At 37.0% G+C, this 14,324-nt stretch overlaps 1 protein-coding gene across 5 annotated transcripts; it reads left to right on the top strand.

The window, feature by feature from the left end:
* The first annotated feature begins 329 nt into the window (after positions 1 to 329).
* LOC110807901 (Regulator of Vps4 activity in the MVB pathway protein) lies at positions 330 to 12,320 on the top strand. Of its 5 annotated transcripts, none has more exons than XM_088208311.1 (9): positions 330 to 603; positions 831 to 963; positions 1,534 to 1,637; positions 4,691 to 4,741; positions 7,856 to 8,027; positions 8,134 to 8,274; positions 8,401 to 8,644; positions 8,766 to 11,495; positions 11,998 to 12,320. In XM_088208311.1, exons 1-8 carry the CDS (start codon positions 572 to 574, stop codon positions 11,486 to 11,488), a joined length of 3,600 nt encoding a protein of 1,199 aa, XP_088064437.1. In that variant the 5' UTR covers positions 330 to 571; the 3' UTR covers positions 11,489 to 11,495; positions 11,998 to 12,320. The 5 variants fall into 5 exon arrangements, with proteins under 5 accessions (XP_088064437.1, XP_088064438.1, XP_088064439.1 ...); XM_088208312.1 differs by having other exon boundaries at positions 11,877 to 12,320; XM_088208313.1 differs by lacking the exon at positions 4,691 to 4,741.
* Positions 12,321 to 14,324: the final 2,004 nt, after the last annotated feature.

Below are 14,324 nucleotides of genomic sequence, written 5' to 3'. Positions count from 1 at the left end.
TTATTAATGATAAAAATCTATTCGAATAAAATTTATAAATATATATTCTATTTGAACTAAAAAATAATAAATTAGTTAATTTAAATTTTTTAAAATATTATATTAACTTTTTTTTATACATTATTTTACGTCCAAATAATAATATATTTAAAATAATAATAAAAATATTAAATTGGAAGAGAAAAATAATTTTGTCGTCTCGTCGTGGTGAAAATGGAGTTTCCCTGTGTATAAAACTTCTCCTTTGACCCCGATCCGATTTCTAGTAATTTAAGCTGCTTAAGTTTCGTATTATTATTGGGGCCCCCAAAATTAAATAATAAATAATCGAGCTTTTTCTGGGAAAGTTCAATCCATTGATATTCTCAACTCCATTCTCCCAATTTTTCTTAGCCTGTAAGAGCCCTGGAAATCGTATCCGCAGATGTAAAATCGCTCATCGATCCCGCTACGAAATTCAATCCATAGTCCTCTTCATCTCCCGAAATTCGTCTTGTCTCTTGAGAATAAAAGAGAGCACAGGATTCTTTTTTTTTGTTTTTAAGTTTGTTGTGTCGTTTTCTATATAGCAATGCTTCATAGGAGCTTCAAGCCCGCGAAATGGTAATTTTATTTCTTTTACTTTTATATATTTTTTTCAAATCGAGGAAATACTCGAGTATTGGCAGGAAAGTGTCAATTTCATCTAAACCGATCATAATTGATTTTCTTCTTCTTGTCGTTGGGGGACGCGGGGAGTAATAAGAACGATTTGGATATTGTTTGTTACTGTTTTATTGTTGATAATTGTCAGTTGAAAATCTTGACTGATCTTCATTGTTGTGATGCAGCAAAACAGCTTTGAAGATGGCGGTGTCGCGAATAAAGCTTTTGAAGAACAGGAGGGATTCTCAGATAAAACAGTTGAAGAGGGAATTGGCGAAATTACTCGAGTCTGGGCAGGACCAGACTGCAAGAATTCGGGTACCATATAATCACTGTTCGCATAATTAGAAACTTTGGTTAATAATAATACTGCCCATATGTTGAACTAATTTATGATGCGGGTTATTAAATTTGTTATTGCGGAACCCCTTGGTTTTTTTCGCCTTTCTAGTCTGTCTCTGCTAACGGTGTGATATGATCGCTTATGCTCCCAACACCTTCTTCCTCCAAAAAAATATGGATGGTTTATTGTGGACGGTTTTGTTTGTGACCCTTTGTTGTCTTGAACTTACAGACTGTATTTCATCATGTTAATCTAAATTCAATGCCCTCCTACCTCAGGTGCATATGTTCACTAAGAAATAGAGAATTGCAGTTATCAGTGCAAACAATACAGAATTAGAGTGTTTGTTAGCCCTTCATTTGGATCTTTCATAGATTGAAGCAACGAGAAATTTTTAGCTTCTTCGATTCGTTTTCAAGTATCTATATTTGTTCACATCTCCATGCCCTTTTTCACCACCAATTAACCCCTGTCAAAACAGAATTTTTTTTTTGTTTTTTTTTTCCTCAAGTAATAACAGAAGTTCTCTTGACTTTGCAACCTAGGTGGAACATGTGGTGAGAGAGGAGAAGACAATGGCTGCCTATGATCTCATTGACATATATTGTGAACTTATCGTGGCACGCTTGCCTATTATTGAATCACAGAAGTAAGTTATACTACATTCTTCAATAACGTTCGCATGCCTTGCTTTAAGAACACAATATTCTTCGTATTCTAAAGGAAAATGTTTGTTCATGGATCTTAGATTCTTTTCCTCTCCTCTCCTCCTTCTTAATGTTTTTCTCAATATCAAGTCATTGGGGGACCACTAATAGCTTTTTGGTGCACTAGCACAAGCTTGTTACCGATAAGAGCTGAACCTCATGATATTGCGTAAAATTGTGATTTATGATCATGGACACTGGTGTTTTCCAGCTCTACGCTTACTGATCTAAAGGTTGCTGGACTTCTACAATTCATTATACATTCCTTGTGCTGGCGGGAAAACTATCAAAAAATTTTATAGATGAAAATTTGCTTATGACATTATTTGTTGTGTAATATAGCAACTTTTTGGGGGTTAGGGAAGAGAGTGTGTAATGAACCTTGCTCATGGTTCATGACTTAGTGGCTGAAGAGAAGAAGGAAAAGAGAGAGAAGGGAAGAAGGAAACTTGAATAGGAATTTAAATTTGAATTTTTTTGTACATCTTCCTCTTGGAGAGAGCCATTTATATAGGCCCGAGGAGGGAGAGAAGGTGCATCCTTGTGTTAGGCGTGTCCTATGTTACAACAGAAAGAAAAATAGAATGGAAACAAGAACTACATTTTGTTGTTGAAATACCAACAACCCCTTTCCCTTACAATTATTTCCCACTTTGCCCTTCTTCCTCTAGTACACTTTCAACGGTTTCGTCATAATACCTTCCACTTGAATGACAACTTTGTCCTTAAGGTTGAAATTTGGAAATTGTTGATGAATACATTCATAACCTTTCCAAGTCTAGGCATATGGTGAAGTTCTTCCCCAAAAAATGAAGACCTGTTCCACTTTGTGATCACCACAAAGAATGGTTTTGTGTTGCAACACTTTCTCTATTTGGACACTAACTGTGCCATCCCAATTGCTTGTTGGTAAGTCTTCCCCCTTAATTTCATTGCCAACAATGTACTTTTTTTAAAAAAAATAAAAAGCATGTTGTATATATTAACATGGTACTAAACGGAGGTACCATCCATGTACAACGAATTTACAATAGTGTTAGAGTATTCGTGACATTCATAAAATTCTCGTCACTAGTAATGTCATAACCTAAAAAAGTAGATCCAAAATAGTGAATTCACCTATTTCTTATTTTGTACACATTATTCTCGACACCATAAAAAACCGTAGAATTTCTTTCTTTCCAAAGAACCCAAAAAACAGTCAATGAAATTATATTAGCAATATTGCCTTTTACAAATGAACCATCCCAAGCCCGAATTTCCATACCCACCGACCCAGCCATCACTCATTCAATTCCCAAGAGACCATGCACCATACACGAAAGATTATAAGGCATATGACACCACAGCAACAACTGATTACACGTCTCCTCTGCCAGCAATGTACTTCTTTAACTGGGTTACATGAAAGACCGAGTGGATGCGTGAGGATAGGGATAATTTTAGCATATACACCACAGCTCCGACTTTCTAGATTATTTCAAAGGACCATAAAATTTGGATAATAGTTTGGAACTTTCACTTTCTCTTATTGACCCCCTTCTTGAATGGTTGAAATTTGAGTAACACTAGGTCATGTTCTTCAAAACTTCTTTTGTTGCGATGAATGTTGGTATACCGTTGGTATGAAGTTGAGCTTTCAACATGTGTTGCTTAATTATCTAATTAGCCTCACCCCTTTCTAGTATAAATGCTTCCTTTGATTGCTAGGGAGTTTGTGGATTAACTCTATTCAGGAAGTGTGGGGGAGCGTATCTGTATAGTGTCTGGAAGGGGATCATTTTTAGACCTGAGTTGTAGGAAGTGTTATACTATCATTCAGTAGCTACTAGCTATTGGCCCATGTTTTAAGTTTTTGATGGGTCATGCACCTGAAATACATTTATAGGCATTAATTGAGTCTCTCTGTTTGACTGTTCATCTGTGGATGGTAAACAGAACTGAAATATAAGGTAGTGTCAACGACTTTCATCAATTCTCTATAGTAAAAGCTAGCGAACACTTTATTCTTATCCGAGACCAGTTGTCGTTGAATTCAATGTAGCTAGTGGGTGGTCTCCATGTATAGCTGAGCTACACCTTAAGCTGTGAAGGGGTGGCATAGTGGTATGAAGTGACGGTACGTAGGGAAACAGTTCACTACCACCACTATGGTGTCTTTGGCTTCTGATTTCGAGAGTTGCTTGATGAGATCTAGGAACACATGAGTCAATGCTTGACATAGAATTGACAGTGGTTGCAAGAGTCTGGGAAGTGGAATTGTCTCAGCTTTACAATGTTGACAAATGGTACAATGATTGCTAATATCACAATGTTATACCACTGATTAGCCTAGTGTTTCATATCCGGCCAATAGAAATGTTGTTTTGCTCTCTTATAGGTGACTCTAATTCTCGAGTGATTTCAAACAGCTGGATTGTGACATTGATGTAGTAATCTGGTCTTCAACTTGTCATTATCTCTTGTTGTAGACTAAACGAAGGCCAGCTCTCGGGAGACACTTGAAGTTCCACAAATAGCAGTTGAATAAAGGAATCATTTGTAAAGCTGTTTAGAACTCCAGAAATCCATGTGGGAGTTGTTGCAGTGACGGTGTACAGGACCTTTGTTTCAGTATTCACTGTTCTCTTTTTGAGAGGGCATCTGAAGCAGAGTGAGTTGATCTTTGTTTGTACTAAATTGTGTAGTTAAGTCCTAACAACTTTATTATGCCTTTCTGTTGGATCGTGGAGGATACTCTTTGATTCAGAAGGTATGTCAGGCTTCTTTGATATGTTTAGATGATAAATGGAGTGTCATTTGAATAATCCGGCCACTGACTTACTACATATAACAAAACCATGAGTTCCTTTTCGTACACCAATTTTGATTGACTTCTATGAATCAATGCCTTGCTAATTAAGGCTATGGTCCTTCCTTCTTGCATAAGAGCAACTGTAATCCCTTTTTCACTGACGTCAGTGTCCATAGTAAAAGGATCTCCAAATTTTGGCAGGCTCAGCACCGGAATGGAGGTCATGGCAGACTTAAGTTGTCTGAAAGCTTGGTTAGCCTCTGAACTCCACTGAAATGCTCCTTTTTTCAGTAAGTCTGTACATCACTTTGCTATAACTCACAGTATTGAATGAATTTGTTGTAGTAACCTGTCAAGCCCAGAAACCTTTCGAGGGTCTTCAAGATTTTGGGTATCTGACCATAACTTTTATCTTCATTGGGTCTGTTTTCGCTCCTTGTTGAGAGATGATGTAACCCAAATATTTCACTTACGTTTGGAGGAAACAATATTTGGATTGCTTGGCATATAGTTTCTGGTCCCTTAACAGTTTCAATACTTCTTCCAACTGCTTGTAATGATCTTGTCTATTCTAGTTGTAAACCAAGATATCATAAAAAAAATGAAGACAAACTTACGGAGGAAAGCCTTGAACAAGACATGGTTTATGAGAGCTTGGAAAGTTGCCAGAGTATTAGCGAGACCAAAAGGCATGACTTTGAATTCACTCTGACCCTGGTGCGTTCTAAAGGCTATTTAATTAAGTCATCTCTCTTACCATATTTGGATAGCCATCTCTGATGTCTAGCTTGGAGAAGACCATAGCTCCATGAAGTTCATCTAGTAAATCGTCAATGACAGGTAGAGGGAACTAATCTTTCATTGTTTGAGAATAGAGCACCCTGTAATCCACACAGAATTTTTAGGATCCATCCTTTTTGACTAACAGAACCGAAGATGAAAGAGGATTGTGGCTGAGGCAGATGATGGAATCCTCCAACATCTTTTGAACTTGTTTTTTTATCTCAGTCTTCTGGTGAAAGTAATATCAGTACGGTCGTAAGTTCATTTCAATTCTTTTTGAGATAGAGATGCAATGTGATCAAAGGCCCTAGGCGAGGGTAAACCTCGGGCTCTTCAAAGACATCCTTGTAGTGTTTCAGCAAGGCCTCTAATGTTTCATTCTATTCTTTGTTGGCATGTCCTTTGATTCTGTCACCACGAGAAGGAAAACTCTTCCTCCTTCAATGGGTTGCTTCTGCTTCAAACATTGTTGTGCTGTTGTTCCTTTTATGTTGGATAAATTTTCATGTTTATCGCCTCCTTCGAGGATTATGAGCAGATCACCAGATGAAACTTCTTAGTGGCATGGTCGAAATCAAAGACCATGAGGCTGAATTATTTCATCCAATCGACTCCCAAGATTATGTCATATCCACCTAACTCAATTACATGAAAGTTGTAGCAGAATATATATCTTTGCATCACCCATGAAACTTTGGGACACTCAATATTACTAGAAATCTTTTAACCGTTAACCACGATTTTCGTTAATGGTTTCTCTCATATCACCTTATTCTTTATCCATTTAGTGGCATTCTTGTTGAAAAATGAGTGTAAGTTTCCGCTGTCTATCAAGACCAGAATATCATGTCCCTCCAATGTTCCTCTGATTTTTAGCATGCTCCCTGCGGGTATTCTTTCAATGGCCTGAATGCAGACTGTGCTTGTGTGGTTCTCTTCTCCGTTGGGCAGTTCATCCAACGAAATCTCAACCTTGTGTTCGTGGGAGACTAATTCTTCCATGACCATTATAGTTTTGGTTCGACATTGATGTTCAGTGAAGTAATGATTAGTGCATTTATAACAAGCAATGTTTATTCTCATAACTTCATTTTCTCTTATTGAGTTCCGAGGAAACACTCCAAATCTTTAGTACCTATGTTTCCTATCTCAATAACATATTAGGAAGTTCATCCCGTGAAGTAAGTGCTTAAGGACATATTAATGATAGTGTCCCTGGAGCAAGCCTTGCTCAAGCACTTGGTTGAGCATTCGAGGCTTAAATAGTTGTATCATATGCTAATGCTATAGCTCTGGTTTTAAGGCACTAATAAAGCTTGATGTGAAGAACCTCTCTGACAGCATTAGATGATGCTGTAGTCATCAAAGCTCTGAAGTGTTCGAATTATTCTTGATATTCTAGGATAGTCCTAGTTTGCACGAATTTTTTAAACTCTTCAATAAAGTTTTTTCTAGCTGCACCACTAAACCTGCAATAAAAGTTCTTCCACGTACACTTCCCGTTCCACGTCTTCGTTCATGGCTAGCCATCCTAAGTACCACAGATCCGCATCTTCGTTTAAAGAATAGGGAAGCTACCTCAATCTTTTGTTCGTCTGGTGTGTCATGCACTGAGAAATATTTGTCGCAGCTCCGAATCCAGACCCTTGGATTCCTTTCGTCAAACAGAGGAATTTCCACATTAGGTAATGTCATCTTTGAACTCACCATTACTTGACTTCGCACCTAATGCTCTAATTCTTTATTTTCGTGCATGGTCAGAGAGGGAAGTGTTCCCTGTTTCGTCTAACAATTGGCAATGAGTGTGCGGTCTGATTACTTGACTGGTTGGGTCTCACGCTGCCACATAGCATTTCGACAATTAGGTCAAATTGTTCTTTATTTTGGTGGTGCACTTCATAAACTTCAATTGTGAATTTTGTGAGTCGTTGATCGACCTCCTTCATGGATACCTCAGCCTGTTGCACCTTCGGTTGCTCCATCCTGATTGATTTTCCCTTGGACCTAGTTCTTGATGCTACGGAAACATAAATCTCGCCTGATTCCAAAGACTCTGATACCAACTTGGCAGGAATCTTACTCATGGTTTGTGACTTAATGGCTGAAGAGAAGAGAGAGGAGAGAGAGAGGGGGGGGGGGAGAGAGAGAGAGAGAGAGAGAGAGAGAGAGAGAAGAGTTGAAAGGAAAAGGGAAATTGAAGTGGGATTTAAATTTGAATATTTTTTTGTATATCTTCTCTTGGAGAGAAATGTTTATACAGCCCGGGGAGGGAGAGAAGGTGCCCCCTTCTGTTAGACGCGTCCTCTGTTACAACAGAAGAAAAACAGAATAGAAACAAGAACCGCATTCTGTTGTTGAAATACCGACTTCCTCTTTCCCCTACTATTATTTCCCATTTCGCTCTTCTTCCTTTGGTATACTTTCACACTGGGGGCTGCAGAGGTCAAAACACTTTTCAACTTGTTTAAACTATTGGGAGGATATTTTTGGCAATCTTGTAGCAATCCTGAGACGAATGTTTCTTGAAAAATTGTGTATACTTTTGAGAAACTTATGGGTATAACCTATTTCACATTACTTCAGGAACTGCCCTATTGATCTGAAGGAAGCAATTGCGAGTGTAATATTTGCATCCCTGAGATGTGCAGATGTACCAGAACTGACGGACGTCCGTAAGCATTTTACAGCAAAATATGGAAAAGAATTCGTTAATGCAGCTGTTGAATTACGTCCAGATTGTGGTGTAAGTCGCTTGGTAAGTCAATGTTACTCGGTGTCTTCAAGCAGATTGATATAGAAATCCACAATACAGAAATCCATTATTTTACTTTCTATTAGATACATTGTATCTTCTTTTTCAGTTGGTTGAGAAATTATCTGCCAACGCACCTGATGGTCCAACCAAAATCAAAATTTTGAGCACAATTGCTGAGGAAAACAACATCACATGGGAACCTAAATCTTTCGGAGAGAAAGATTTGCAGCCTCCTGCAGATTTGTTGGTAAAATGAAATTTAATTCGCTTTTGGATAATGAAGAATATCTAAATTGTTGATTCTGGTAGTTACTTTTTTTCTTTGGAGTCTTAATGATTTTTTAATCCTTCTCTCCTTATGTTCTTTGAGCAGAATGGACCAAATACCCTTGATAAGGCAAGTAAAATGCAAGTGGATCCTCCTAAAGTCCAAGAAGGACCTAAAATTGTCCAATCTCCTACTAATTTTCACATTTTTCATAAATCCAATCAAAAGGAGGATGTGATTGGGAATGTTCATCCGCAGGATAGGATATTTTCATCACATTCTCAGAATGTTGTTTCATCCAATATTGATGCCAATAAAGCTGGCAGTTATCATCCAAATACGACACCTGGTATTTTGATTTACTCAGATTTACTGTTATTAATACTGTTTTCCAATGGTTTACTTAAATTTGTTTTATATGGTTAATTTCCTGCTAATTGTATATATGATCTGTTCTACATGAACTGCAGTTGAAGGAAAGGAATTTAGGCATTCATATTCTGGTAGAGAACATTGGAGAATGGAATTCAAGGATGCTACTGCTGCTGCACAGGCTGCTGCAGAATCTGCAGAACGAGCAAGTATGGCTGCCAGAGCAGCTGCAGAACTCTCAAGCCAAGAGAACAGCAGGCAATACTCAACTGAATCACGGACCTCTTCTTCTCATGGTTTTAGCAATGAAGATCTACAAAGATATGCTGGCTCAAGATCGGAAGGTGAAAATATTTTCAGAAATCCAGTGCATAATTCCCTTGGAAGAAATGCTAGAATGCAGTATGATGAATTTGACAGTCCTGGTCAAGACAACAGGGCAGGTGAATCGGACAAACTTCATAGGGATGATGTCAAGAGCTATGATAAATCTAGGTGGCCAAATGATAAGTCCACCAGTGACGTGCCATTGATGGATAATCGTCAACCGACTGGTAGATATTCTCGAAAGAACTCATATGAAACAAAACAAAGTGATCATTTTAGTGAATCTGTGGGAGAGCTGCAAGTCAAGGAGGTTGATTATCAGGAAGAAGTAAGGATACAAAAGCAATCAAGCCAGGCTTCTTCCCATTCTCATTCAAGCACTTCTGCTGATGATCATTTTGCTGAAGTGGGTATAAAGAAACAGGGTATAAAGAAACAGTCTCGTGAATCTGTGGGAGAGTTTCAAGCCAAAGAGAGTGATTATCTTGAAGAAATAGAGGTCAGAAAACAATCAAGCCAAGCCTCTTTACGTTCTTGTTCGAGCACTTCCAGCAATGATCTTTTCAGTGAAATGGGTATAAAAAAACAGTCTAGTAAATATACGCGAGAGCTGCCTGCCAAGGAGACTGAATTTCTGGAAGAAATAAAGATCACAAAGCAATTAAGCCAAGCTTCTATGCATTCTCATTCAAGCAGTTTTAGTGATGATCATGGTGATGTCTCAAATTTGAAACCAAAGAAGTTAGAGGGAGGTTATGATGAGAACCTTTTCGCTGTAAATGATGAAGAGAATCATCAGAGAAGCAAAAAAGAAACAAATTCATATAGCCATGCCCCTGTTGTTTTTGATGATTATGGCTTAGATGATGATGGATGTAAATTTGATGTTGATACCCAGCAAAAGACAGAGGAATATAGTTTGGATCTATCACCAAGGAGAAAATCACCTAGCCAACAATTTGAAGATATGAATGCTCAGAACTTCGGGAAAGATCTTGACAAGTCACGAGCACGATCCAGTTCACAACTGTCTGTTTTCATGGAGCGGCCCTCTTCTGTGTTTAATGATGTTTCCGAAAATTCTGTGGTTCCTTCACGAGGAGAGGACCTGTCATCAGTGTCTTTCGACGATTCAGATGGCCTGAGTTCAGAATGTGAAGAAGAACTGGATAAATCTAAAGTTATTGGGAACATAAATCATAGTATAGCCGGAACTTCTAAGATGGGTCAAGGTGAGAGCCGAAAATATAAAGAATCATCATTTCTAGAACAAGAAACTGTTACATTTAGCAAGTTAGGACTACAGCCACGTTTAGTTGACTCAGAAACAGTGGAAGTACATGGTGATAAAACCCAAGGAATTGGATTTATTTCTGAATCTGTTAAGAGGTTTGAGGAAATGCCATCCAGTAGCCTGTCTCCTAGGTCTTCAAATTTCAAATTGGATTCAGACAACATAGGATATGATTCATGTAACAACGTGAATGAAAGGAAGAAGCTACAATCTCGACCTTTGAGGTTACTCCATGAAGCTAAGGACATAAAAGCAGATTACACGATGGAAGATTCTAGTTCCGAAAGTGGTAAGGAGCTGAATCTTGGAAGTTTGACTGGTGGCCTTCGCAATAAGGGTTATAGACATCCACCATATACTAGGAGTTCGAATGCGTCATCTAAACAGGAAGGTGAGAATTTCTATTTGAAGATGGAGCAATCATCATCTTCCCCAACTGTCAAGTCATCGATTACATCTGTTCGTCATGCTAAAGAGTCATACAAGAAAAGACTGAGTGCAGAAGCAGATGAAATATCACACATCAGAGCTCCAGGTCCAGCTTTTGCTAATAATGGCGATGGAGCAGAGGATGAAATCCCTACAAATTCTAGCGGCAGTCAGGAGCGTTACAATCAAAAAATGGGGATTGTTGAAAATAAAACATCAAGCTCGAAGGTCTCAGATCCTTTTTTTCATTCATCTGGCAGTGAATCTGAGGAGGAGTTTCCTAAAAAAGCTTCAACCATCACTGCTCGTCCGAGTACTGGATTTTCTCAAAGGACAAAGGCCTCCCCGAGAAATTTTGGGAGTTCTTCAAAGACCACTATCTCATCTAAGTCTTCTGTAACTCTAGACTACAATATTGAGAGAAATTCCCGTAGAAGAAGTTCCTACGCAACTGAAAATAGATCAGAGTCGCAGCACCAAAACAAGAGCATATACCAATCTGGTAGTTCAATGCCACCTGAATTGGCTGATCAAGCAGTTTCTACATCGATTTCAGGATCCAAGGGGTCCACACTTGCCAGAAGTTTAGACTTTTCAGCAAAGGATCAACCTTCCAAGTCTCTTCCAAAGTCAGTAACATCTAGTAAAGCTGAAAGTACTCCAACAAAAGAGGCTCCACCTACAGAGAAAGCTAGTCATGTTCACCCAAAGCTTCCTGATTATGATTCCTTAACTGCACATTTACTATCCCTCCGTTCAAATCGCCAATGAGCATAAGGTACTTCGAGCTATTAGTATTAATATTTTTTATATGATTTTAGTTTAATGTTTAGTCATTCTTTTATAAGGTGCATATTATGCAAGAGTTATATGAACGTGGCATTATTAAGGTGTGTAATATAACTTCTGGAAAACGAAGACATAGTTGATGTCCATGGATTGCCTATTTGTTCAAACATAAAATAAGGTTGATGCTAGACAACGAGCTACGAAATGAGCATACCACTATACAGCCAACTTTTTGGTATAGACATCCATGATTGTTTATTTTGAGCTTCCGTGTGATCTCTAAGTTGCTCAACGATGTTATGAAATTGGACTGCCTCAATCAGACAATTTTTAGGTTTTGTTCTTATAATTCTTGCAAAGTTAATTGTAGGTTGAGGCCTTGATGGCATCTGTGTAATAAGAAAGAAGCTTGATTGGCTGCTGAGTGAAGAAAATGTTCATTTGCCAGTGATTACCAATCTTATGATGTACTTGATGGCTATCTTTTATAGGGAGGTACGGGTTTGTCGAACAGTTCAATGCTCGAGACCATTTTCAATGATACATACAAATACCCTTATATCTTCTCTTCAGTGCATTTAATCAAACTGGCTGCTGGACATAGGTGGAAATAGCTGTGCGCGGCATAATGTAAATCCTAAAGCTATGTAGGTAAAAATGAACTTTTTGAGATAAAATTTAGATTTATTGCTATTTGGTTGTTTGTGATACAGTAAAATTTGTTTTAAAGGTGGCATTTCTTAAATGATTTTCGAGTGAAATTAAAATAATGTATTTTAAATTTTATCAATTTTAATTATTTTCTATTTTTTTATTCATTAAAATCATAATAGTTATACTTTATATCATGTTATTCATTATAAAAGTTATTTGATAGATAATATATATGTAAATAATTATACTTCATCTTATGTAATTCATTATAAAAGTTTAGGAATACTTTTTAACTTTCTGCAACCTCTACAGAACTATGAAGTTATGAATATCGTTCTAATGTCTATGGATTAAAACACGTGGATTATGGTGGATCTATTAATCTTGCATGCATCAAATGATGCATCAAGAGTTTATATACATACATGAGAGAATATTTTATATACTTTGATTAATGCAGTAAATAGTTAACCTTTAGATTAATGCGGCATAAGAAGAGAATTATTTATTTTGTTATTTTTCACAATTAATACTCCTTTTTTATATAAATTTTTTTGTTATATGATAAGTGGTATATTACATACGTTTATGTAATGGTTTGGAACTTAAAAGGAAATAAATTATAAATTTAATGTGAAAGCGAAATAATAAAATTAAGTTTAAATTCGTTACACAATAATTTATAATATCTAATAGGATTTAAAAAATGTTCCTTTTAAAAAAAATAAAAATTAAATAAATAAACGAAAAGTAAACAACTGAGTATTTTAGAACGATTTTCACTAGCTTTTGAAGAAGTTCGGGTAGTAAAGTATTTACAATCTCCTTGTTGATCGGAATTTGGATCTTGATCCTCTTGATCTGAAATAGTTAATGAAAGTGTGAGCTACATTGGCTTAATAAGAATATCACACTACTCACCGATACAGAAATTGAAGATTGGTAAAAATCATAAAAACAACCAATGGACATTTTAATTTAAGTAAATTCATTTATCATAAGTAAAATCATTTATTGCATACTTACCGTTGCAAGATTTTCAAAACCGACCTATAGAGACAATAACTCAACAATATTATAATCTCATATTCAAGTAAATAAGAATAACAACTTTTTTCTTTTTATTTGCTACTGGTATCCATGGGGGTCCATAGGGATGTCCCACTACGCATGAACCAACATCTAACATTGTTAACTAACCGACCATCTTAATATCCTGTTCGGTATAAGCGCAAAAAATACTATCCCTTAATACCCCGTCCGGTATGAGGGTGAAACAATGTCGTCCCCATATCCCGTATGGTATGAGCGTCATAAATACCAATTCTCGATACTCCGTTCGGTATGAGGCGACGTTCACGGTAAAGTTTCCTATGTACCTGGTTCGTCTATCATCTCACAGGATATCCAGTAAGGCTACCATTCATTCATTAACTAATCAATTTTCTGTTTACCTTTACTTTTTAGATTCACAATTTAACTGTAAATTAATGCAAGACAAATAATACATGCATCAAGAAAACACAACTGAATCATTTTACCAATTCTAGTATATTATCATGTATTTAAAGCTGTAAAATCAAACATTCGGTTAAACAGAAAAATAATAATAAATAACCGGTTCTGGTTTCATTAATAATCTGTAATTAATTCTCAAATCTTTCTAAATTACGTAAAATACCGTATTATTGATAATTATACTTCAATTCCATAACAGGAAATAAGGTGATGGATTCTTACTCGAATCGATGTCTGAAATATTGAACTTTCTACTACGCCTACTGGCAGTTCCCAGATTTTCTAAATTTTCTGTGGACATTAAAACACGCTTCATGTACCTAGAAATACTCTAAAAAATCCAAAATTAGTGTTAAAACTCTTTTTCGGTCAATTTCGAAATTCTGGCATGGCAGCACCATCGTGCTTCGGCAACGGCACCGCTGCCCGCAGTGGCAGTTTGCCTCAGACTGGTCGTTTTTGGCTAGTTTTAGCTGGTTTCGGTTGGTTTTATACACATCCCTACGAGAAAACACGTTACGAGGCTTCGGTTGGTCGAAAAAAGTCGAAAAATAAAAACTTACCGACTGTAGGATTTTTCGGTACGGTGGCTACGCCGGCTCACCTTTGCGACTAGGTGTTTTTCTTCAATCAATCTATAGAAAAC

Source organism: Carica papaya, chromosome 7 (assembly GCF_054855325.1).
Source record: "Carica papaya isolate Zhongbai chromosome 7, ASM5485532v1, whole genome shotgun sequence".
Taxonomy (NCBI): Eukaryota; Viridiplantae; Streptophyta; class Magnoliopsida; order Brassicales; family Caricaceae; genus Carica; species Carica papaya.
The sequence above is the reverse complement of the archived record's forward strand: the minus strand, read 5'-3'. Positions and strand labels throughout refer to the sequence as shown.

What these genes read in the sequence shown, in the direction of transcription:
- LOC110807901 (XM_088208311.1), top strand. Translation starts at nt 572, where the DNA reads ATGCTTCATAGGAGCTTCAAGCCCGCGAAATG. An exon ending in TTAAGTTGTCTGAAAGCTTG is followed by an intron (nt 4,742 to 7,855) that starts GTTAGCCTCTGA and finishes ACATTACTTCAG; the next exon opens with GAACTGCCCTATTGATCTGA. An exon ending in AGCCTCCTGCAGATTTGTTG is followed by an intron (nt 8,275 to 8,400) that starts GTAAAATGAAAT and finishes TTCTTTGAGCAG; the next exon opens with AATGGACCAAATACCCTTGA.